The 26,048-nt window shown below is 40.4% G+C and overlaps 1 protein-coding gene across 1 annotated transcript in view; it reads right to left on the bottom strand.

The window, feature by feature from the left end:
• Positions 1-9,168, bottom strand: part of SPRED1 (sprouty related EVH1 domain containing 1) — a 120,210-nt gene extending 111,042 nt beyond the window's left edge. Inside the window, exon 1 of the mRNA XM_026480055.4 lies at positions 7,953-9,168. Within this exon, the coding sequence (XP_026335840.1) occupies positions 7,953-7,984 (32 nt within the window). The 5' untranslated portion in view covers positions 7,985-9,168. The remainder of the gene's footprint in view (positions 1-7,952) is intronic.
• Between the last annotated feature and the right edge of the window lie 16,880 nt (positions 9,169-26,048).

Below are 26,048 nucleotides of genomic sequence, written 5' to 3'. Positions count from 1 at the left end.
TCTTTTCTTTAATTTATTTGACAGAGAGAGAGCAAGCAAACACGCGAAAGCACAAGCAGGGAGAGCAGCAGGCAGAGGGAGAGGGAGAAGCAGGCTCCAGAGAGCCCGAGGGCACCCGGGGGCGGGGGAGGGGGGGGGAGGGGGCTCAATCTCATGACCTGAGCCAACGGGGTGCCTGGGTGGCTCAGGTCTTGACTTCAAGGTGGTGAGTTTGAGCCCCGTGTTGGGCTCTGCACTGGGTGTGGAGCAGGAAGAGAGGAAGAGAGGAGGGGAGGGGAGAGGAGGGGAGGAGAGAAGAAAAAAAACATTTTCAGGGGCTTCTTTCACACTCATCTTGTGGGTGTCATGCTCTAGGGCTAGCCACCACCCTTTGGCCCAAGGCTGCTGATACAACTTAAGCACAAATCTAGACTTCTCAAAATTGCCTCCAACATTCTTCTTCTGTTAATTTAAATTCAATTAGCCAAGGTACAGTACATCATTAGTTTTTGATATAATGTTCTCCCCCCACCACTCCTGCAAATAAGCATATCCAAAAAATTACTGCTTTTCTCCCAACTTCCCATTTCTCCTTTCATGCTTGTTCTTGTTTTGTTTTTCCCCCGAACTCTTAAAATTTGACCTCTTTTCTGAAGCCTTCCTTCACACAACTCCCACACTGCCATCCACAGCCAGGCATGATCACTTTCTCCTTGAGCCTTGAAGAACTTCGTATTACAGAACACACATCACATTTCAGAAGGATCTAGCTCCCTTGTTGGAGAGTGAAAGCAGTTATCAGGTTTTACTTATCTTTGTATCTCCAGGGCTACAGAAAAGTCAAGTACCTAGCAGGCACTCAAATGTCACTGCACTGAAATTCTTGAAGAAAAAGTTACTAAAGGTATCTGTCCTGAAAAACTAAGAAATCCATATACATATATATATAGAGAGAGAGAGAGAGAGAGATTATATATAGAGAGATTATATATAGAGAGAGATTACATATATATATAATCCAAGCAACTAAAATTCTGAAATGCTTTTGCATATCATTAAGAGAGCAAACCCAAAATTGACTCCCTAATTCCAAACTCAAAATATCAATGTAATTCACAACAAAACAGGATAAAAAAAGTTTGGTGTGACTTTATGCCAAATTAAACATCCTGATATGGTAAGTTATGATAACTCTGATAAAGTGGTATCAGAAAAATCACAACTCACTAAATTTCACCTAAATTTTTGTAATCCTACTACAGTAGGATTTTCTATACTAATATAGAGAAGCCATCAACAAAAACTGTATATTTGTTAAAATAATCTCTAATCAGGTGAACAGACAAGATGCATCTAATCATATGCAAGAGTATCATTAAATACTCCTAGGAAAACAATTACTCTACTTTCCAAATCATAATGGCGTTTATCTAAACCATAATCCCTGCTATGCACGTACAATTTAGAAATAAAATTATAAAACTGGTATTATATTAAAATTTAATTTTCAATTACTCTTGAATTCACTAAACCTTATTCTTTGCCTTCTAAATGTAAAAGGAAAATGCCTTCCAAGATAATTCAAAAGTTTAAGTAACAAGGTAATTTCCACCAGGCAATCCTCCATTTATGAGTAACAGAAATGATAAATTAAATGTGGATTTCAGAAGTACAAAGAACTAGGATTCTAGAACTCTTATACTAAAAGCTATCCTAAAGTTGACCAAATCCAATACCCTCGCTTTAAATGAGAGATAGTTAAGTCTAAAATTCTAGGAAGTAAAAAGTAATATAAATCTACATTATGAACACATACTGTATAAACATTTACTTCCATATTATGGGCAGAGAAGGAAGGACAATACTGCACTTTTGGCATTTAAGATTATATTATTTCTCTTCCTTAATCTTCAAATGTGATAAAATTACATCAATTTTCTCATGTTGATCCATTCATGCAATCTCAAGATAAACCCAGTTTGACTATGAGGCTTTGTTTCATATTTAGTTCACTGAATTGGGTTTGATTTGCTACTTCTTGAAAATTATCAACCATTGTCTCTGAATATTTCCTCTCCTTTACGATCTCTTCTTTTGGAACTGTTAGCTGTATGTTGGACTTGTTTATTTTACCATTCATGTTTCTTAATCTTCCAATTTTATAAACTCTATCTTTGAGTTCAGCCTTCTGGGCCTCTGTCTATAGCAGGAGATTTTAACCTTTCATGCCAATAGACTTCTTTGGCCATCTGACAAAGGCTATGCCCCCCTTCTCAGAATAATATTAAAGGCCTAAAACAAAATACATAGGATTACAAAAGAATCAATTATACTGATATATCTGACAGAGTAATATTCGTGCTTTATTAACATTAAGATACATATAAGCTCTACCAATGGTTTAATAACCATAACTTCATTTATTTATTTTTAAGTAAGCTTTACACCCAACAGGGGGCTTGAACTCCCGACCCTGAGATCAAGTGTCACATGTTCTACTGAATGAGCCAGCAAGATGTCCCTACTACAAAGTAGTGATGACTCAAAAGCACTATTTCAATAAATCTGCAACAAATGAACAGCAACTGTACCTTAAGAAAAAAAAATCTGACTTACATTAGTGGTATAGGTTGAATAGCATCCCTCTAAAGAAAATACGTTGAGTTCTAACCCTCTACCTCAAAACATGACCTTACTCGGAAATTGGGGCACTACAAGTGTAATTTCTTTAGAGGGGGTCATACTGGAGTAGAGGAGGCTCCTAATCCAGGAAGGCTTTTGTCACATGGCCACTTGGAAGACACAGAGACACACAAGCAGAACATCATGTGATGATGAAGGCAGAAAATGGAATCAAGCAGCTGCAAACCAAAAAATGCCAAAGATTGCCATCAACCAGCAGAAGCCAGAAAGAGACAAGGAAGGATTCCCCTACCAGTTTAATGGGAACATGGCCCTGCCAATACCGTAATTTTGCACTTCCAACCTTCAAAATTGAAACAACAAATTCATGTTGTTTTAAGCTATCCAGTTTGTGGTACTTTGTTACATTATGGCAGCCCTAGAAAACTAACTGCTGTCCCAAGTATCTCTAATGCTGCTATGGTTTGTTGGAATTTCCTTCAATTTTGAATGTAAACAGTTTCAATTAGAGATTAGTAAAAACATTCTTATTCTAAGAACCCTATGTCTGAAGCAATTTAACACCTCAGTCTAAGATCCATTACTAATGAACTATGTTTTAACAAAAATAATGAACTACAATTAAACAAAAATACATGAATAGATCTTTTTCATTTCAAACCATGCTGACTGCCACAAAAACATCTCAGGGATTTGTAATGACTTTGGCTTTCGACTCTAAAATGAGATGCAGCTAGGACATAAAACTTGTCATAAATAGTGAATTAAATCTAACTATTAAAGAATGAAAAAATTCATTATCTGTGTTAACTTCTTAAACTAATCAAGTGTAAAATTATCCCTTAGTCTTAGGTTAATATGATTAGTATGAATAACCAAATGAAGACTTACTTTTGACACTTAGCCAGTAAGTAAAGCCTGAGAGTCTCTTGTTAGTATGTTCCTTTTAGAACTACTCAAGTTGGTGTTTAAGCCCAAGTCTTTTGTTCACTTATTCATCCAGAGGCCGTATTTATTTAAAAGAAAAAAAAAGAGCAGTACAAAGTTCTCCATCTGTGGAGTATATATATTATCAAAGACATGTGGCTATTAAGCCCAAAATAATAAGGTCTTAAAAGATTATGAATGTACCAATTGTCTCCAAATTTTTTATCTTGGCTCTTCAAAATTCATGCTTTTACTTCAGTATCCTACCAGATCTCTACTGGAAGTCTTTCATTTGCTTAAATGTATCAAAAACAACAATATAATAAAATCAATCCAAAAAAATTAATCAATTAACAAATACTTGTTACAAGCCTAGCGACTTGTAATGTGCCTATCACTGTTATTATTTTAGGGTAATTTAGTACAGGAAGGGCCTATAATGATGCTTAGTTCAAACTACTCAAATGAAATGAGCAAACTGAGGCCCGCAGAGGCTGTACTTGTCCAGAATCACAGACCAATGACAGCTAGGACAGAAAGGCATTTCCCAATTCCAAGTCCAATGCTCTTTACATTACACCATACTACATAAAAATTGGTAAGAGTTAAGTAAATTATCTGCAAAAGCCTTTTGTATGATCACTTTAATTCTATTTGTAATAAGATACTTGAAAACAGTACGGTTGCCCAAAACAACCTAACAAGTTTTGGGGGTTTTTTAATCAATTTTATTTCACCATCCAGCACATTTTAAAAATAGGAACAAGATCTCATTTCCAACTTCAAAACTGGCAAAAATGTTTTCAAAGAGAACTGGACAGATATTTCAAGACATAAGCACTCTCATATGAGTTTTTCTTTTCTACAGGGCAATGCAGCAGAAAGAACAACTTAAAATTTGCATCTCCTTTAACTCCATTCCTAGACTATCTTAAGGAAAGAGTAAAAGATATGTAGGACAGAACTCAGGATCAAATGCAGCACTGTTCAGGTATAACAGAATATCCAACAATAGTAGACTGGTTAAAACTAATGTTTGTTATATGCTGAACTTAATGTAGCCATTAAAAACTATGTTCTAGGAAATATATAATGACATTGGAAGAGTCACAATATATTTGGGTATGAAGTTTCTACTACGCAATTCCACTCTATAGAGAATAGATGTATATACATAAAATAATACAGAAAAAATTCATCATAGTATATGGCACATAATAAAAATCCAATAAATGAATATAATTAGTCATCAACATCATAGAAAAGGTTTGATTATAGTATATCAAATGTTAAGACTTGTTATCTGAATAACAGATACACAAATAAATTATTACTTACTCCCCTTAAGGATTATTTTGTACATTATCTGAAATTACTACTTTTGCAAGGAGGAAAGCTTTTTTTTTTTTTATGACACTCTAAATAAGTTCCAGTTATTACTGAAGGATGGAAAAGAAAAGCAGACTTTTACCAACCCTTCCCCAAATTTGGCACTGCATAAGATAAAATCTTATACATAATAGATCCTTCATTAATTATTGATTAAATATACACTCACAATCAACTTCTGAGAGCTCTCTCTCCACACAGAACTCTAATTTCAAATAACAGCACGTTTTAGAGGATTTCAAAATGAGGCCTCTAAAGGCCTTACTGGATTTTTCCACAATGGTTACCTAGAAAAACTTAATGGTTTCCCAAAATATTGGTGATTTTCACTCTTTTAAAGGTTGAAATCAGATGAAAGACTTTTAAGTGTTAAGAACAGTCTCTAACGTAATTAAATTCCTATTGATTATGGCTTCTAAAAAAGGAGAAAATAAAGTAGAAAAAAAATATATGTAAGGCCCAGATAAAATCCATATTAGAGGGTAAAAGAGTTTTACTATGCTGAGGCTTTAAGGGCATCTGCCATAACATATATAAATCTTTTGTTTCTTCATACTATATACAATTATAAGTAATAAATTACCGTTTCAAATATTATATATTTAAGATAAATTATTGGAATAAACACTACATTCCAAAGAAGTTTATACTTTGTGGCTTAGCTAATGTACAATGTTGGCTCTAATAAAAGTGATTACCAGATGAACACATCACTTCCTAAAATTAAAAAAAAAAAAAAATTAAATAAAACCCCCCAAGAGTTTGTCCCCATGAAGTGTTAACATCTCATAAAAAATACATATACGCGAAAACATTTTTTTCTGTTCTACCAAAACTAACATAACAAAGCTTCTACGGAATAACTTATTAATAATGCAGGATAAATTTGTGAAAACAGAATTCTAAAGGTCTGGGTGAGTGAGGTAATTTCCAAGTTGTCCTATATCAACAACTTTGAATTTTTTAAAATTAAAGAAAAAGGCAACCCTCCCAACTTGCCTTTTGGTGTCTCAAATAGGAACATCTTTGGGATTAAAGTACTGGGAATTTTTACTCATTTTCAGTGTAACAGCAGTATCATATATCAGTATCACAACATGAAAAACTTGCATTCTTAGTTTGTCCATAGCAAGTATTAGAAAAAGAGCCCATTTAGAAACAATATATTTTACGCATGTGTCAATTCACATTCCCTCATTTGTTTTTCTGTTAGATGCATCCAGAAAGGAAATATTAATATTTTACTTTAAATATGGTAATTAGTCTTTTCCCATCTCTAAAACAGAATTTGACATTTTGATCCAGGCTACTTTCTTAAAAGATACCAGTAAAAATTATTGTCCTTCCGTTCAGGATTTTTAGCAGTTTTTCCCCTAACTAAGCGTTATCTGAGATACTTCTTGATCCCTCTCAAAGTAGGTCTAATCTGCGGAAGGCAGTGAGACAGTGTACTGCACTGTGAATGGACAGCCAGGTATTTTATGAATGGAGGCGATCACGTGATCCCAGCACCTCCCCGAACTGATATTTCCCACATAACTGTGTCAACATTCTGAGAACAGGGGTAGTTGTTTGTGTGTGCGTATGTTTTTGAATTTAACCTATAACTTCGAATTCTCCTTACTTCCTGAACTCAAAAATCTACATGAAGACAGACAGTCAAGCTCTGAATTTTTGTCCTGGGAAATCCTTTCAAGATGTCCAAGGTGATGGATGTTTAATTATTTTTTTATGAATGAAGAGTGTGCTATGCAAATGAGGGCGATTCACAAAAAGAGAGAGAACATGGCGGCCACTTCTGCTTCTAGACTGCACTGACACTGCAGCAATCTACCTTCTCCCACACCCGCTCATCAGAAGAGTGTGTTGGGGGGGGGGGGGGAGGTGGAGGTTTGAGGCGAAACGCTGCTTGGCATTTCTCAAGCTATTTTATGTTAAACAGGCCTAGGCTTTGGATTTTAAAGTTCTCTCAAAAAGGTCTGACTCGAGGAATGCACTTTATTTAAAGGAATGCATCCTCGGACTAGTCCTAACTCTCTTAACTCTTTCCAACCCTCCAAAGATAAACAAAACTTGAACTTAATTACAAGAGAACGGATGCAAATATTCTGCACGGAATTAAATCCGGTCTCAGTAAAAACTGTTACCGCACCATTATTCTTTCAGGCAGCCGTTACGTTAAAGCAAAATATTTAAAAGGCAACGTATTTCGTTTGGAAAACAAACAGCCCAAATAAACAAAAACTTAAGCCATGACACTCCAGAAGTTAATGAATGAAGTCATCAACATATTCAGCAATGTAAATACTGTTAAATCAACGTAAATGGTGCTTCTCAATACAGCTGAAGGATAAAAATTAACATTCAATATTCTTCCATGCCCCTGATAAAGACATGCCCAGTATTCGCAAAGGTAAAATATAATAGTTTAACGTCTCTCACACTCCAGGTGTCCTTAATGTTATTAAATTCTAAAAATGTTTGCCTAATACCATTTTTTACATGAAGCTTACAGGTCATAAGTTTAAAGGGGGGAGGGGGGGTTTAATCGGTATTTAAGAGTCACTGACTCATCGAATTAAGATTCAAGAGCAGTTTGCTGCAGGAGGTGCTCCCACACATTAGTTTCCAAGTAAAATAGCTATAAAGGAAGCAGGACGGATATTCAGGGTATGTTGACTGGTATGCTAAAGTGAAAAAGGACAGGCCAGGGGTCCTCGAGGCAAAGAGGTAATTTCTACCCCGCCACGATCCGTCCACATTACTCCATCTCATGGATGTACAATTGCCATCCCACCCCAACACTCAATACCCTCCCCCAGAAGTAAGCAACTAAATGCGGGGGGGGGGGGGCCGTGGAGGGTGCTGCCATTAAATGACTAAAGAAATCGAATGTTATCTCCGGAACAAGATGCACCGAACTCTCCAAGCTTGCAAGCTTTCCGGCACCCAATCTTAGAGGGGTTGGAAAGATTGGGGGGGGGGGTACTAATCAAGATCAATGAGGCGCTTACTCGTTGTCAGAAGTCGCCGTCTCCTCGCTCATCTTTCCCTCACCGCGATCCAATCTGGAGATGGAGGAGCAACAGCAGGCGGAGAGGCAGCAGCAGCACCGAGGGGCAGGAGGCAGCGGCGGCCGGGGGGGCGCGGGGGCAGCGGCTCAGGGGCCTCACCATGGTGGATGCCTCACCCGGAACGGTGCCCCCCCAGCCGGGAACCCCGGCCACCCCCGCAGGGGGGTGGCGGCAACAACCTCCGCCGTGGCGACCCCAGCCTCTTCCTCCGCCTCAGCGCCCAGCCAAGGGATCCGAGGAGGCCAGGGAGGGTGGGTGGAAAGGAAAAAGGGAAGAGGGGCTGCGAAGGCTGACTGGAGAGCTGCTCCTCCCGCCACCGGGGTGGAGCGCGGCGGGGTCCGGCCAGGAAGGAGCGGGCGGGCGGAGAACCCGGGAGCAGAGGCGGCGCTTCCCTCAGGGATGCGGCGAGGAGGAAGCAGAGCTCCGTTCGGTGGGGGCCGGCGGGAGGGTGCCGAGCCCAGGCTCCGGGCGGCGGCGGCGCGGTCCTGCCAGAGCCCACCCCACCATCTCCCACCTCGCCGCCGGCTGCCCGCTTAGCGCCCGGCGGCGACCGGGGCGGTCCTCAGGCACGAGCAGGACCGGGCGAGGGGCCTCGCGGCGGCGGATTCCTCCAGACACGCTCCTGCCGGGACGCCTCCAGCAGGGGGAGGAGGGGGCGGCGGGGAGCGTGTGAGGCCAGGGCAGACGAGCCGATATCCCCCACCCGGGTCGGAGAAGAGCGGACGCGCCCAGGAAACAGGGTGCCGGGAAGCAGCGGGAGAGCTAGGAGAGCAGCCGCAGGTCCCCCACCAGCCGGTGCCCACCAGCAGCTCGGCGGGCAAGCGCCTCACACCCGCCAGAGGGGAGCCGTGAGGGGGGCGGCGGAAGCGCTCACGCCGCCCGCTCCTTCCGCCGCCGCCGCTGCCCGAACCGGGGGCGCCCACGGGAGAAGGAGGCGAAGTAGTCCCTGGCGACTTCTCCCGGCCGCCAGCCTCCCCCGGCGGCCAGAGCGGGCACGGGGTGCGGTTGCCGAGCGCAGTACCCGGGCTGTGAGAGCGTGTGGGTAGGGCTAAGAGCTGCGGCCTCCGGGCGAATCACTGCAACTCGAAGTCGTGTGCAGCATAGCAAGTTTCAGGAAAGTAGTTCCCTCCTCCCTTCATTTCCCAAATCGTTGTCGAGCCACAGAGCGGGGAAAGGAGGAGGGAGGCGGAGGGATACGTCAGGCACCGTGTCGGTGTGCGTGCGCGCGCTCCAAACTCTTGGCACGCTGCGAAAGGGGGCGGGGGTGTGAGCTGCACGGGGAGCTGCTTGGGAGGTTGCATTGTTGCGACGCGTTACTCCCCGTTACTCCCCGTTGCTCCCTTTGGAATATCCGGGTTGTTAGAACGAGTAGGCTGGAATGACAGTGTGGTCAAGGGGGGAATTGGAGGCTGCTCTGTTTTGCCGTGTGTGTGTGTGTGTGTGTGTGTGTGTGTGTGTGTGTGTGTGTCCTTGCAGAGCAAAGAATGGAACTGGCATGAGTTCATTTTTAGTTGGTGGGGGTTAGAGGGAGGGACCGTACAAAGAGAGCTCCGCCTGCTGTCCCTCTGGTTGCATTGCTGCAGTCCCCTAGCTGCATGTACAGCGGGAGTGTGTGTGTGTGTGTGTGTGTGTGTGTTAGAGTTAGTTTTAATACCTTGGATTCTTAATGCGCAAGGGGTATGCGGTGCAGGGCATTCATCTCCGAAAGCTAGAGTGGTTGTTAATGGAGAACGACTTCCATTGAAGCCCAGAGTAGGCGTGTTACATGAATCTGGCGCAGCCAGAAGCACAGGAAATAACTCCCGCTGCGAGTGAGGTTGCATAACTATAGCGCAGAAGATGCCTCTGTGGCACGAACTGCTCTAAACGGAGGCGGAACGATTATTGAATAGGCAGCTGTCACTTTTGCATTGTTGGAGGACAATGTATGCATTCATCTCGAAAGGTTTTTGCACAGAAACCTGCTGGGGTTTCAGCCGGGAGTCTATGGTCTGCGGGACTAGAGAACTCACAGCTCCTGGCTCTGCAAATTCTATTATCCCTTTTCTACCTAGAAAGCCAGCCTGTACCCCATCCGGCCTGGGGACTGAATCCTAAGTTTCTGACACATCTCCCTAGCTGTGAGTCTAGCTTTGTGTGCAGTGCTCTTCTCTTCATTCTCAGGTTTGTGTGACCGGAGAGAAAAGGTCGCTGCTCCTGCCACCTTGAGGGGTAGAACAATTCCTGAGGAAGAGGAAAGTGGGAAAAGCTCCCGAACTAGCCAGCACTCCTCATCTGCCAGGAGGTTTCAGGATTGCTGCTTTCTAGAGCGCATACACTAGACTGTTAAACAGTGTTTTGCACATAGTAGGTGCTTCATAAATGAGGAATAAAGATGCTGAACCACTCAGGCGGCCCAAAAAAAACAGCCCGTTGATTTCTGAGGTTTCTTTATGAAACTCTTGCTTCTTGTCTGGGCAGCAGCGTTGTCCTTACTCAGAGTGAGGAAGGGCAGTGTTGGTGGCTAGAAGAGGTGAGGGGATCTGTGATAGTCAGAGGTTACCTCTGTCACCCCTGCTGACCATGCGTTTTTTTTATCTTGTTCCTGGGAAGACCCTGTTCCTGGGAGTGCTGGTACTGGCCTGCTCTCCTTCCTCCTCCTCCTACTACCCACTATGGCTTCTCACATTTGAATCAAGTCCCATCAGTTATCATTTGTGTTCCAGACAAGTTACCTAAACACAGCCTGTGGAAAATAGGGAGAATAGTACCTAATTCATAGAGCTGCTGTGCTGATTCATGAGGTAATAACATATATGAAACACTTAGAACAGATTGAGAGCTCAATAAATGCTAGCTCTTATTCTGATTTTGTAAAATGGAGATGAGAGTACACTCCATGACATGGTGGTGGCAGTGGCTCGGAAGGTTAAGCACAGCCTTGTTTGTTCATTCGACAAAGAACTATGGGTTTTCTTCTATGTACCGCTCTTGCTAGACACGTGCCCTGGCCCTTAGCAAGCCATCCATAAATGATTGCTCTCAGAGTCATTATGATTAAGTAAGTACAAGGAAAGTTGGGTCCTTGCAAAGTCCTCCTTTTCTTCTGAAGAAATTTGCATCTGCTTGAGGCTCAACTGCATCAGGAAAAGGATCAATGATGGGCGTTGGAGAAGATATGAAAACCATCTTGGCTGTCCCGTGCAAGGAACTGTGCTGGCCACTTTCACATACATTACTTACCTAAAGGGGCAATATATGATCAATAGCCCAAATTCATGCTTTTTAGATCGTTCCCACTCCTATCACCAAGACACAGTCACCAAACTTCCTTGCCTCCAGTGTTCCCTATACCACTCGCAGGACTCTTTTGTGCCCTTCTTTTTAAGGGTGCATTTCTAGCCCTCGCTTCTCACCCAGTTGTTGAAGATCTTACCAGCGTTTTAGAAAATTGCCTTGATCTGGACAGAGAATTCTACTCTAAAACAATCAGAAATGGTCCTATGTTCAGGTTCAGGGGCCAGGGGTCTTCCAGTCTAACTTGCTGTCAGCAGCTACCCGAAGCTCAAGAGGCCTCACTACTCTATCCCAGCGTCTGTACCTTTACCAGTACAAGAGACAGAGCGGCCAAATGCAATGTGGGAGACATTATTTGGATCCTGATTTGAACAAATATTTTTAAATTTGAGGTAATTGGGGAAGCAAACACTAACCGGAGATTGATGATAATAAGGGATTTTTTTTTTAGTGTTGCGGTTATGTGGGGTTTTTTTAAGTCTTCATCTTTTAGAAATACATACTGAAATACCTACAGATGAGATGATATATCTGAGATTTGTTTCAAAATAAAACAGTAGGGTGAGGAGTGGGAAGGAGTAGGTAGGGATAGAGATGAAAGAAGATTGGCTATGAAATGATAATGAGCACATTCTCTTTATTATTTCACACTTTTGAACTTTTCTATAATAAAAATGTTTTTTTAATACACTGCAAGAACTGCTTTAATGCAGATTCCTTAACCCCACTCCCAAGATTGGGATCAGCAGATCTGTAATGGAACTGACGAACCTGCTTTTCCAGCAGTATGCCAGGTACTTGGTCCTTCCTAGCCCTTCACAGTCTTCTCCCCTTTTCTTTGCAACTACTTTTCATCCCATCTCCGAACACATCCCTACCTAAGAACCTCGATTCTAGCAGAACCCAAAAAAGGGTTGCCCAATGTCTATCATAGGCTAAGGCTATCAAGGCCAAAGGGCTGGTTCAGCCAGGGAAAGCGATTCTAATGAGACTTGAAAAGATAAATACAGACGCAGGTCGCAGTTTCACCAGAAGTTCTGGCTCCATTCAGTTGGTATAGCTACCAATGAGCATTAGTCAAAGATGCTATGGGCATGTCAGGGTCAACAGGGCAGGGATGTGCTTGTATTTACTGGGTTGTGTTTTCTCAGGTGGGTCTGTGGGAAAGAGGCTGGTCACAGGTGGCTCTCGTTACTATTGTCCTCAGTTTTAGGAATTAACCACAACCACTTACAAACTTGTTATAGATGATTAATTATCAAAAGCATTTATGCACCAACAGCACAAAGTGCCAAGTAACTGCCAGTATAGGACATCATCACAGTTAAGAAGGTACAAGTGGGTTCTGGGTTTTAGGTAGGTATCAGACCAGAGTTCACAAAGGTCAGCAAAGGTGGCCTATCCTCATGGAGGCCCTGGCAGATGGCACGTAGCTCTCTGACTCAAGGCATTCTCCCTCTTTCCAGGCTGCTCAGTCCATAGTGATCATCTTTCTAATGAACTCAGACTTTATCTTCTCAAATTCTTTTCTTTTTGCCTTTACCCTTTTACCCTTGTATTGATCATTCTCTCTCTCTCCTCAACTTTTTCTGAGTTTGTTTGTTTTCCCAGTTAAATGTTAAGTGGCTTGTTGAAGCAGAGGCTGCATTTCGTATATTTTTGGTGTTCTCTTCAGCTGTCGTTTTCAGTAATGAAGGCTTTTCTAGTGAAATATGATAGCCAAGCCAGTATGTGTATAAAAACGAAGCTGTATTGACCGACACAGTGATAGAAATTCAGAGCCCCCTCCAGCTTCCTATTGCAACCTGAACACTACAGCAGCTCAGCATTTCACACACGCCACCCCTTGCACTAATAAGCTCTCAGCAGAGATCTGTATACTTGAAAAGCCAAAAGAGGAGATAATCATGCCAACATGTGAGATTCTAACAGTGCATAAAATACATATTCAAATTTCCATTTCTAAACATTACCCCTGAGCAGATGTTTTAAAATTCTAAATTTCTAAACTGTAGCTAGAATGTGCCTAGATCAAAGGGGATTGATTTTATTTTCATGCTATACTTTGTTTAATGAACAATCTTTTTTTTTCTTTTTTATTCTTTCTTTTCTTTTTTCTTTTCTTTTCTTTTTTTTTTTTTTTTTTTTTTTTTTAGTGTAACCAGTCTCTTGGCTAATGAGCTCTGCCTCTCAGTGGAATTACTAAATGGTAACCATGTTTCTAAATAGTTTCCTTGCCTCTGGCATGAGTCTGTTTCTCCATCACTAGGGTTTCCATGTTCTTCCAAACTAATACAAAGTATAAAGGATAAGTATGCTATTCTGTTTTTCTCCCAAAGGACTGCAATTGTTGGTCTGGTAGTATCCGGTGAGTGTGAAATCAGTTTACTTTTAATGCTATAACTGCCTTTTACAGGAAGTTTCCACAAGATTACAACCAGTACAAGGGAAATGAGCAGTCTGCGATTTCCTTTATTTTCAGCATAATCTTAGCAGGGAGGATGCTTACCAGGCCCACACTACTAAATAAAGCACTTCTCCCTTACCATCATTCTCCCAAATGGATTTGGCATGTTTGTTCCTTGAAGGTTACAACCCATTACAGTAAATATGAAGGATTGAAATATCTGTTACATAAAATTTCCAAGGCTATGTGCGTGCAACAAATTCACTATAACAAAAGAGTCTAGATGATTCCTTGGATTTTGTTTTAAATATGGCATTGGATTTCCCTTTTAGTGAGTAATACTTAGCCATTATATACGACGATCAAACTTGGAAAGTCCTTTAGGAATTTACCTCCCTAACACCCTCGCCCACTAGGTATTATCATCAATTCCAATTTACAGAAAGAATTAGGAACTGACAATCAGAGAGGTTAGGTGACTTGCCAGAGTTCACACATTAGTGAGGCAGTGGCTGGCGCTCAAACTAAAATTTTTCTCCTTTAAAAACCTGTGTGTGTGAGAGAGAGAGAGAGAGAGAGAGTGTGTGTGTGTGTGTGTGTGTTTTGATATTATATATAACTTCTCAAAGATGAGCTCCTCGGTGGGTATGCTTTCTATTTCAAGTCATTTTTACTGTGGATGATGACTTGGAAGGAGAACTGTACTTTAGAAAAAAGGAGGAGTAAATCCCTTGGCTGTTATCAGCTGCCTCCTGTGGTACTTAGGTACATAAATGCCCTTATACCCTCGGTTCCAGAGGCGGCAACATCAGCTTATCTTTTGGTGATGCTGTCAGCTCTCATGATCATGGTTAGCCACTGGCCATGTGTGGTTGTTTAAATTAAAATTAATTAAATTCAGGAAGATTAAAAACTTAGTCATAGTAGCTACATTTCAAGTGCTTGACTGCCATGGAAGGTTGGTGGCTACCATTCTGGACAGTTGAGATACAGAGCCCTTCTACCATCACAGAAAGGCCTCCTGGGTACTTTTGTGTGCAGATGTGTTGCTGTGAACAACACAAGTAGTTATCTTGTTATTAATATAGACATCTAACAATGATTATGCTTTTGAATATGTTATTATTGGTTTGAACTGCGTATTCTATTCCTTCTTTTAATCTTAGATATGTCTTCATTGCGATCAACTAAGGGTAAAAAAGAGGCTAATTTCATAATTAGAATCTTTGATATACCCACAGAATTATCTCCATGGAGAAGCACTAATGTATGTATGTATGTATGTATGTATATATATTTATTTATTTATGTGTTTATTTATTTAATAAAAATGCTTTAAACGCTCAAATTTAATAACCCTAAATCCTTGCTACTCAAAGCAGCATAGCTTTCCTGAGAGCTTGCTAGAAATGCAAACTCTTAGGCTCCACCCCAGTGCTACTGGATTATAATCTGCATTTTAACAAGATCCCTAGGTGATTCAGCAGTACATTAAAGTTTAAGAAGCCCTGCTGTAAATAATCTCTGTCTCTGCTAGGTGGCCTTTCCTAACCCTGACTAGGTGTATTGTTCTTCAGGCTTGCCTAGCCTCCAAGTATATAAAAGTAAGATATTCCCACCATCATTTTCAGCCCTTTTTTCTGCCCTCCCCCTGCCCGAAGAGGACTTTTGTGCCTATTTCCTTTTATCCTTTTCTTTCTGGTCTAGGATTTGGACCACTCAGCATCTTGTCTCTGCTCTTCCCTAGATCAAGTCCGCGGCACTCAGCTGCATATAGCCCAGGACTCTCTGCCAGGGGACTGTGCCCATGAGGGCTGCCCCTTTCCTCCCACCTCCCCATTTCCCTCTTTTCTCTCAAATCTCCCTGCTTCCCTAAAAAGCATTCCTTTTTTCTTCCAACTCTCTTTTTCTGACTTATCTGAAAGATTCCTCCTCTTTCTACTCTGCAATATTACGCTTTCAATTAGGCTTCATCACACTCTACTGGGCATGTATAAAGCTTGGCAGTTCTCCACAAGCCACACAGGGGATCTTAAAACATCACATTTTTTCTAAAACTTCTGTTTGCTCTACTCTAACTTAAAAACAAAACTGAAGACCTTACATTTACATACAGAGTTGGCCCTTCCAGCCCTCTACCTGTGTTGGTAATGTATGTGTGTGTTTATATATGTAATTTATATAGTTTAGCAGTTATAATTCCAAGAATATAGAAGTTTAGGTGATGGGGTAGAAGGAGAGCTATAAAGGAATTGTCAGTATTAGAGGGAAAAGACAGCAGTTATTTTTATGATCTGTTTTGTATATCTTGTGTTATCTGAATGTTTCCTTTTGGTGTTTCATGTCTTCCTAGATATATTGTAAAATTTTGAAGACAGTAAAAAGGCTGCTGCAATGGTCTACATAAGAGAAAATTAGGGCATTGGTCAGGGGCTAGAGAGAGGATGGATAAAAGACATGTAGGTGAGAGAATATTCAGGACTACTTTAGGTGCTGGGAGGAAGCCTGCTTTCCAGAAATCTACAATCTAGCTAGGGAGACATGGAAAACCAAAAGGAAACATTTAGAAAATACAAGATGTTATCTGAATAAATGCCATGACAAGTCATAAAAATAACTGCTGTTGTTTTCCTCTAATGACACTAATCTTCTTAGCATCCCCAAATATGTCCATTTTGGAATTTTGTGATAGTATCTTTAATAGGTTCGCATAAGAAAATCTAAATATACAACAGAATGAAGAATTCTGTGTTTAAAAATTATTAGATGCGGAAAACTTCCAGTGACATCTGGCCAGTCCTTACTTTACCACACAGAGATGTTTTCTTTCTCCATAAGATTTTTAAATCCTAAGAAGACACTGACTGTCCTTCATACTAGCGAATGCCGCCCTCAGCTCTAAAGCTCTTTATCAGGAAGCTAAAACACTTCACACCCTTAGTGTCTTCTGGGTCTTAGCCAATCTTTGTTTATTTCAAGTTTCCTTCCTTTGTTGGATCATCCCAGTCTTCCTTCTGGGGCCCCTGCCAAGTTGTGCCAAGGACTTAGAACAGTCTCTCTTAACCTGCCTTATTGTCCTTGCTTATTTTAAGTATGTCTCCTAATATTTTCCATAGAGCTTTCTAGAATTGATTTGGGAAAATAAAATTGCTTGCTACGCCCTACACTATTTGGTCTAGTCTACATCCTAGAAATGTGGTTATTCTTGATACGTCCCATGATACTATTCTTAACTGTGTATTTGTTTAATGTCTATATTTAGTTATCCATTGTTTCCAAGTTTTTCTAAAACCCCAACTTTCATATGTGTCAGATTATTTTTGTATAATAACTTATAAAGTGAGATGTTTGGTAGGTGCTTCTTAAATGTTATTTTGTATGGTACTGGTAATTTATTATTCCAAAAGGACAACTTTTAATTTGTATTTTGAATTTATATCTCTGAAGCTCCTTCCTACTCATTCAAATATATAAATGACATTAGAGATTTGGCCAAACTTTCACTCAAATTCATAAATTCTATTTATGTATGATCCCAGTTTATCCTTTACTTTTCATATAGCTACAATATCAAATTTCCTTGGAAATCCCTTGAATTTAACTCATTTAATTCTAACATTAATCATTTCTTGTTTTTTTTTTTTTTTAAAGATTTTATTTATTTATTTGACAGAGATAGAGACAGCCAGCGAGAGAGGGAACACAAGCGAGAGAGGGAACACAAGCAGGGGGAGTGGGAGAGGGAGAAGCAGGCTCATAGCAGAGGAGCCTGACGTGGGGCTCGATCCCACAACGCCGGGATCACGCCCTGAGCCGAAGGCCGGCGCTTAACCGCTGTGCCACCCAGGCGCCCCTATTTCTTGGTTTTTTAAATTCTTTTTCATGGTGTTCACTTCTGATATTGATCTTCTTTTACAAAACCAACAGTACTTAGGATAGAGAGAACTTTAGGATTTATTAGAGAGTGGTCCTTAGGGGCAACTCTCAAAGGATCCATCTTTGATAAAGTCACAGATGATAACTGTATCAGAAGAACTCATTAACTAATTAGTTACTTAAATATGCCAGGCTCAGTACTAGAGATGAAACGAAAGCAGTACTTGACTGCAAGGAGCTTATGTCTAGTGAAGACGTAACTAGGTAAATTCCCATTCCCACAGTAAGTGCTAGAAGTGTCATGAGTGACATCCTGTAGGAACAACTCACTTGCTTCACATAAAATGGAAGATTAACCGTAGGAGAGCATCTAGGAAGAAACTCCGCTTTCCCCCTTTTGTGTAGGGAAGACCCCAGGTCTTTTCTACTGCGTTTCTCCCCTGCATGTCTCCTTTACTTCTACACAGCACACTTTACTTTTGGGCACCAAATGGGTGCAGGTTTTCCCCACACCAAGTATTTCCCTGCAACCCCAGCTGGGCATCCGACAATTTAACTCACTTCTGATACCATCTACCCAGAGATGGCATCAGATTCCACAGGTTAAGACCTCAGTCCCATAAAACTTACCCCCCTCACCATCCCCGCCACTGCCTCCGCTTCTGCCCCAACTTCAGAAGCCAGTCACAAGCCCAGTGCTTCTAACCAACAGCCTATAGATCAGAGGTTCCAACAGCCCCCTCCTCAGGTTTGATTAATTTGCTAGAGTGGCTCACAGAACACAGGGAAACATTTACCTACATTTACCAGTTTATTTCAAAAGGATATGATAAAGGATACAGATGAACATCCAGCTGGAAGAGATGAGTCAGGCAAGGTATGTTGGAAGGGGTGCAGAGCTGCCATGCCCTCTCCAGGCACACCATTCTCCCAGCACCCATGTATGTTCGCCAACCTGGGTGCTTCCTGAAGCCTCCGCTGTTGGGATTTTATTGAGGCTTCCTCACGTAGACATGATCAATTATTAACTCAGTTTCTATCCCCTCTCCCCTCTGTGGACAATAAGGGGTAGGGCTGAAAATTCCAAGCTTCTAATCATGGCTTGGTCTTTCTGATGACCAGCCCCCATCCAGAAGCCATCTAGGAAGCTACTCAGAGTCACCTCATTAGAACAAAAGATGCTCTTAATGCTCTTATCAGTTAGGAATTTACAAGGGTTTTAGGAGGTCTGTGTCAGGGACAGGGTCAAAGACAAATATTAGAACAAGAGATGTTCCAAGTGTTCTTATCACTTAGGAAATTACAAGGGTTTTAGGAGTTCTGTGCCAGGAACTGGAGACAGAGACCAATATATATATATTTTCTACTTTTTCACAGTGAGTTACCATAAAACATTATTGTGAAACAAAAACAAGAACAATGAAATGAAAAACCATCCTTGAAAATGGCTTCATGTGTTCAAGGAGAGTGTGAATAGGAAAACCAAAATGCTGATGGTTGTTTATTTGTATCACTTCAACCTCCAAAGGGACAATTGGAACTAAGAGAGATTTGATCAATGTTTGGTTCTTTTCTGCACACTTACATAACAACAAGGTCAGCATGCTGAAGATGAAGCCCTGGGAGGATGAAGTGCTTACAGCCACTCCCCAACCCTCAGCCTATTTAAACATGTTACCCCTTTCACCAATACCTATCTTCATTTTCCCCAGGGAGTGCATCTGATGGGTGTTTATGTGGCTGGCTTATTTATTTTCAATTGTATTGTCCGGCAGTTATTTATTATATAGGCCCTGTTGGTTTATTTCAGCAATCTACTAATTAGTACTGAAATGCTCTAAGAAAATAATCTTTTACATAATGCACTTTGTTTTGATTTCCAGTTCAAGAACTGTCCTTGGTTGCTTTTAGTATACTAAATGCCCAAGGCCACCTGTCCTGCTTCTTATGTCATCCATCCCAGTGTCGTTCCCACTGGGGTTTCCATTTCTCTTTTCTCTTCTGAATGCATGTAAAAATTCTATACTGGACATTTTTTGTGTGTGTTTACTTTAATCCACAAGGTATTCTTAGGTTTCTAGTATATGTCCTGAATATCAAATTAAGAAAACAGGAGCTCTGCTTTCTAAAATTTCTTTTATCTTCCCAAAATGTCTGTTGTTGTACCCTCAACGGTGTTGACAGGTAGAAGTTGCTCATCGCCTTCCCAAAATATGAAGGGAGCTCATGTGAACCTGGGTCATGATGTGCATTAAAAACAGTAATATGAAAAGGTACAAAATAATTAATATCAATATGAAGAAATCCCAAGACTTAATCAGCTACCTCAAACCAGATATACTGGAGTTAAAGTTCAGCACTGTAAACTTTATATATACATGTGTGTGTGTGTGTGTGTGTGTGTGTGTGTGTGTGTGTCTATACACACACATTCACAGAAATCCCCAAGTGCAAAGACAAAAACACCAAACTGCCTTTTTTGTTGACTTTTAAAATTAAAACAAAAAAACTTGTTTTACTTGTAAAACTTAGAACTGTAAACTTAGAACTCTATGGTAAGGTAGTGCAGAGTAAGAGGACTCTAATTTCACTTGTCTCAAAGGTGACTACTATTAACAGTTTAGAATATGTAATTTTAGATCCTTTTCTATGTATTTACACACACACAATAAAAACAAATTTTATATATTATTTGACTTTCTAACATGCCATGCATATTCTCAATATTAGTATTCATTCTTTTAAATGGTTATGTAGTATTTTACAATGTGGGTATACTATAAATTTATCTATTTCTCTGTATAAATGGACATCAATCATTGATTGTTTCCAGATTTGGGGGGTTTTAGTAGAAACAATGCTTTAGTGAGCACCATGCTTACTTATCTTTGGGCTTAAGGGTGAAGATTTCTCACAGAAAGATTTGTATAAGTGAAATTGCAAGGTCAAAAAGAATGAACATTTTAAATAATGGAAGATAATGCCAAATTGTCTTCCAAAATACTCTTCCATTTTTTTAAATCAATTATCTTCTCACCAATAGTGTTTGAGAGTACCCTTTTCTCTATACCCTCACTCAAAGTGGATATTAACAATCTCTTTTAATTTTTGCCAGTGTAAGGCCACCCAATATGGTATCTTATTGTTTGTTTTGCATTTCCCTAACCACTAGGTTTCATTTCATTCATGTTTCTTCTTCAGTGAATTCCATAATCCATCTGTTTTTCATTAATTTCTCTGTCTCAATTTCCTTAGCTGTACCCTTAGCTGAATATTGTTATGAAGTAACCATTATGAATATACTCATTTCTCACACATGGTTTTCCGTGAGCCACTTTCTTCTATAGCAAAAATAATACAAAAGAAAAGTATTGTTTATAAAGACTTTTAAAATTTTCTTTCCTGTATTCGATATTCTATTTTTATTTATGTACTTTTAAAATCTGCCTTTTTTCCAGTCACACAGAAACACTATATCCATTGTATTCAGACTAGCAATAGCAACACATAGACTTTAGGGAGAAATTCAGTGGAAGTGCATATGTTCTATTACTATAAAATGTTCATTTGTCCATAATGATCCCCCAGCACAAAGGTGTTAAACAAAACAAGGATTATTCCTAAAAGTATTATGAGACAGACACCTAACTTTCTCCTCTCCCAGTACAATAATACACAATGACCCTCTCGATAAATACGAGTGGCCAAAGTGGACTCTTTTATATAAAACTGTGGTACAGTTTTCTTCTGGGGTGGAAGACATGAAGAGAATCATAATAGCTAACATTGGGTGCTTACTGCATGCCAGGCTCTGTTCCATGTGCTTATGTATGTTACATATGCTAATCTCATCATGTGATAGCTGTGATTAGTATCATCTCTGTTTTAGGGATGAAGAAATGAAAGCACATAGTGTTAACTAACTTGAGTAGGTCTCGCCGCAAGAATGCGGCAGAGCCCTGATTCAAACTCAGGCCATCTGATTCCAGAGCCCCAGTCACAGCCAGAATGCCTGACTTGCAGGACCAGTGTTGACTAGAATAGTAATAGCGGAAAAGAACCAGAAGAAAAAGGACATGGACAAGGGGAGAAAACAAAGAAGTGAAGGATAAGAAAGAAAGGAAAAGAGAGAAAGGGAGAAAGAAAGAGGAAGAGAGGAGGGAGGGAGCGAAGGAAGGGAAGGAAGGAAGGAAGGAAGGAAGGAAGGAAAAGAAAGAAGCTGAAGCAAAAGAAAAGGAAGGAGAGGGAAGGAGACGAGAGAGGCAAGAAAGAAACAGGGAAAATTACCCTCTCACCCTAATTACCAGTTCAACGGGCTTGGTCACAGAGGCACTGCATTATGGGTCTGGTGTTCCTCGAACTCACTAGCCCTTGACCCAGCAACCCGTTCACCCCCATATTCAGACTTACTTCTTCCAACTTGGGAGCTTATCCTGGCGTTTTCCTGTGCTGCACTTCACAGATTGACAAAGATTGTAGAGATGGCGGCTCTCGCAAAGGAAGGTGGGATTGCCTCTACACTGGTTGTCGGAGTTGTGCTTTTAGGCATAATACAAGCCAGTGATCAAATGTTTACAAAGTGTGCCCTTAAAAAAATCCTAGAAGAAACATTGTAAAAATTGGATTTGGATTTCAACTTCTCCCTAATTCTTTAGACTCACTTCATCTTGAACATAGTAGAAAAGGTCATGGGGATTATTCTATGATAGTGGTTCTCGACTGTGGGTGATTTTGCCCCCCAGGGCACATTTGGTGATGTCTGGAGACATTTTTAGTTCACAGTGTCACGACTGGGGCAGAGGGGTGGGGTGAGGGAGGGAATACCACTGGCATCAATGGGTAGAGGCTGGGGATGCTACTAAGAACAACCCTTCACACCAAAGAACAATCCAGGTCAAAAATATCAACAGTGTCAAGGTTAAGAACCCTCTGTTCTGAAAGGCAATGCTACCCAGGTCAAACTATACAGCTTCTCTTCAGTGGCATGGGAAGTCGTTCCCTAACAGAAATACAAAGACAACTGCAACTTTTCCTTCTAGCCAAATTCTACTTTTTCCTTACGACTCCTTCCTGTCTGGCCTAAGGCCAAGCCATTCATGGAAAAACAAAACGGTGTAAAACAGAAATCGTATAAAGGTCCAATCCGATATATTTGAGGACAATTTCTTGCTAGAGTTTTCTACCTCTGGCCATGAAAGACTTTGCAGAGGATTTTATGAATGACGTTATTTGGGTATTTCTTTATAAAGCCACGGATTGAAATGAAACTGAGCATGTGTTTTGGGGGCAAGAATAATAGAAGAAAAGAAAGGAAATCCTTTATTCTAGTGAAACTGCCTAAGGAATAATTATTACTCAATAATTAGACTAGGATATTTGTTGTTTTTTAAAAAAAAATCGGTGTATTTTTTATTTTTTTATTTAAATTCAATTAATTAACATATAATGCATTATTATTCAGAGGTAGAGGTCAGCGATTCATCAGTCTTATAAAATACCTGCTGCTCCTTACATCACATGCCCTCCTTAATATCCATCACTCAGTTACCCCATCCACGTCTCCTCCAGCAACCCTCACTTTGTTTCCTATGATTAAGAGTCTCTTATGGTTTGTCTCCCTCTCTGATTTTGCCTTGTTTTTTTTTTTTTTTTTTTTTTTTAAGATTTTATTTATTTATTTGACGGAGAGAGACAGCCAGCAAGAGAGGGAACACAAGCAGGGGAGTGGGAGTGGAAGAAGCAGGCTCCCAGTGGAGGAGCCTGACATGGGGTTCGATCCCAGGACCCCGGGATCACACCCTGAGCCGAAGGCAGACGCTTAACTACTGAGCCAACCAGGCGCCCCTGATTTTGTCTTGTTTTATTTCTCCCTCCCTTCCCCTATGATCCTGTTTTGTTTCCTAAATGCCACATGTGAGTGAGATCATCTGATAATTGTCTTTCTCTGATTGACTTATTTTGCTTAGCATAATACCCTTAGACTAGGATATTTGGATGAATATTCTTTATCTTAAGAAAACTTACTTTACAGATTTGAATATTGCCTTTTTATGTGTCAGTTAATAATGTGATACATTTAGAGAGTCTCAGAAAATCAGTGTTTAATAATCAATTTGAGATTTATATGCTATTTAAAATTTTATGTACCAGATGCTCTGCTCATCCTATGTTCATTATCTCATGTCAGCCTCACATACCCATTTAGCAGATGTGGAAAGTGAAGGCTCAAGAAGGTGAACTTATTTGCCCAAGCTTACAAAGCTAGTAAGAAGCAAATCAGGATTTGAATTCATGTTCTCTAGCTCATGTTCTCAAACAAGTCTAGAATTATTTGCACAATATTATTCTGCTTATTTCATCATCCCTGTTCCTAAGAGCATTCAAGGAATGGAATATAGTCCTATTGTTGATTTTTGAAATACAGCCCCAAATAAAATCAACACATCAGTTATATACATCTACTGCTATATTAGTATATTATGTTCATTATAAAACATTCCAAAATAAAGTTCTTAAAATGAATGAGATACAGAATAAGTAAAAATAAAAGTTCTAATATTTTATTCCTACACCTCCATGGATCATCATCTTTAATACCTCCTGGGATTCTCCCACCCCCTTTGGAGACCACTGGAGTAATGGGGTCAGTTCTTCTTTGCTATATGTGTCAAACTAGGAGACCTGGACTCTCAGTGCCTCTTCTGAGATTCCATGAGAAATGGTTTTGTCAGGTCAATATTAGATAAGAATCCCAGTTCCGATGCACGCTTAAAAGCAAATAACACAACATTGACAGGAGAATACAACTTTTATCCGTGAGAAAAGTGCATGCAGAATGTGGCGGGAAGGGGACTTCTGCCCCTTTGTCATCATCAAGATCAAAACATCGTGGGACAAGGCAGATGGACCGACAGCACTACAAGATTGAAAGCTTCCCAGCATTGGATCACGAAGACTTTTATCTCAGAGTCCCAAGGAAATATGCTTCTAATTCCTCTCCAGCGCTTGTTGCATGATAACCATTCAATAAATACATGCTGGGGTCACTCGGTGAAAACGAAAAGCTATTCTACTGTAGGGTAAAAAATCTCGGGGACATGAATTTTATGCAAAAAGGCAAATTCTAAACATGCCATTTAGTTACTTGATTTAATTTGACTTAAGACGTCACTAAAGCTTCTTGAATTTTCTCCTGTTTCACTTTTTACCAGTACCCTCACTTTCACCCTTTGTGCTCATGGCACCCCAACTCCATAGCTGGGACTGAGGCGAGGTGAACAAAATATCAAAATTTTTAATGACAGAGGCGTCTGTTATTTGGCTTTCCTGGGATTGTGGAAATAATATCCAGTCTGTCTTGTTTCTCCAAGACTTAACTTCTTACTTAGGCGAGAAGCTACCTCATTTAACTCTCTGATGTCCTAAGTGAAGCCATTCCTTTGACCCCACCCCAAGAAGTATTGTAACAGATCATCTTGTTTTCTACTTCGGCTCCAGTGAAACCGCTTCCTGTCAAAATATAATGCTCCTATCTGGCTACCTTCAGGCACCATAACCCTTAAAATCTTCCACTTTTAGAAATGAAAGAGATATCACATCTATGGGATATAACCATTTTCATCTCAATTACTAGATGATGTAATGGCTAAATGGCTAATTTAGTTTTTTAAAATGGGGAATGTAATGTGAAGATTCTAATGTATCTAATTACACAAAGGACAGGAATGCATTGGGCCTAAGGATCATGGATTTAAAAATTGTATCTGCCATTCTGCTCTACTTCTGTGTCTGCTTCTTTTCTCTATTGGCTATTTCTACGACTCGGATCAAATTGGGAGAATGTGGCCAGCAACCAATTGCAGGTTTGTATATTCTGTTTCAGCCATCAGAAGAAGGCTGATAACTACTGGGTGTTTACCCCAAAGATACAGACGTAGTGAAGAGAAGGGCCATATGCACCCCAATGTTCATAGCAGCAATGTCCACAATAGCTAAATCGTGGAAGGAGCCGAGATGCCCTGCAACAGATGACTGGATTAAGAAGTTGTGGTCCATATATACAATGGAATATTACTCAGCAATCAGAAAGAACGAGTTCTCAACATTTGCTACAACATGGACGGCACTGGAGGAGATAATGCTTAGTGAAATAAGTCAAGCAGAGAAAGACAACTATCATATGATTTCTCTCATCTATGGAACATAAGAACTAGAATGATCAGTAGGGGAAGAAAGGGATAAAGAAAGGGGGGGTAATCAGAAGGGGGAATGAAACATGAGAGACTATGGACTATGAGAAACAAACTGAGGGCTACAGAGGGGAGGGGGCTGGGGGAATGGGATAGGCCGGTGATGGGTAGTAAGGAGGGCACATATTGCATGGTGCACTGGGTGTTATACACAACTAATGAATCATCGAGCCTTACATCGAAAACCGGGGATGTACTGTATGGTGACTAACATAATATAATAAAAAA

Source organism: Ursus arctos, unplaced genomic scaffold (genome assembly GCF_023065955.2).
Source record: "Ursus arctos isolate Adak ecotype North America unplaced genomic scaffold, UrsArc2.0 scaffold_36, whole genome shotgun sequence".
NCBI classification, from domain to species: Eukaryota; Metazoa; Chordata; class Mammalia; order Carnivora; family Ursidae; genus Ursus; species Ursus arctos.
This window is presented reverse-complemented; position numbering and strand designations above follow the sequence as displayed.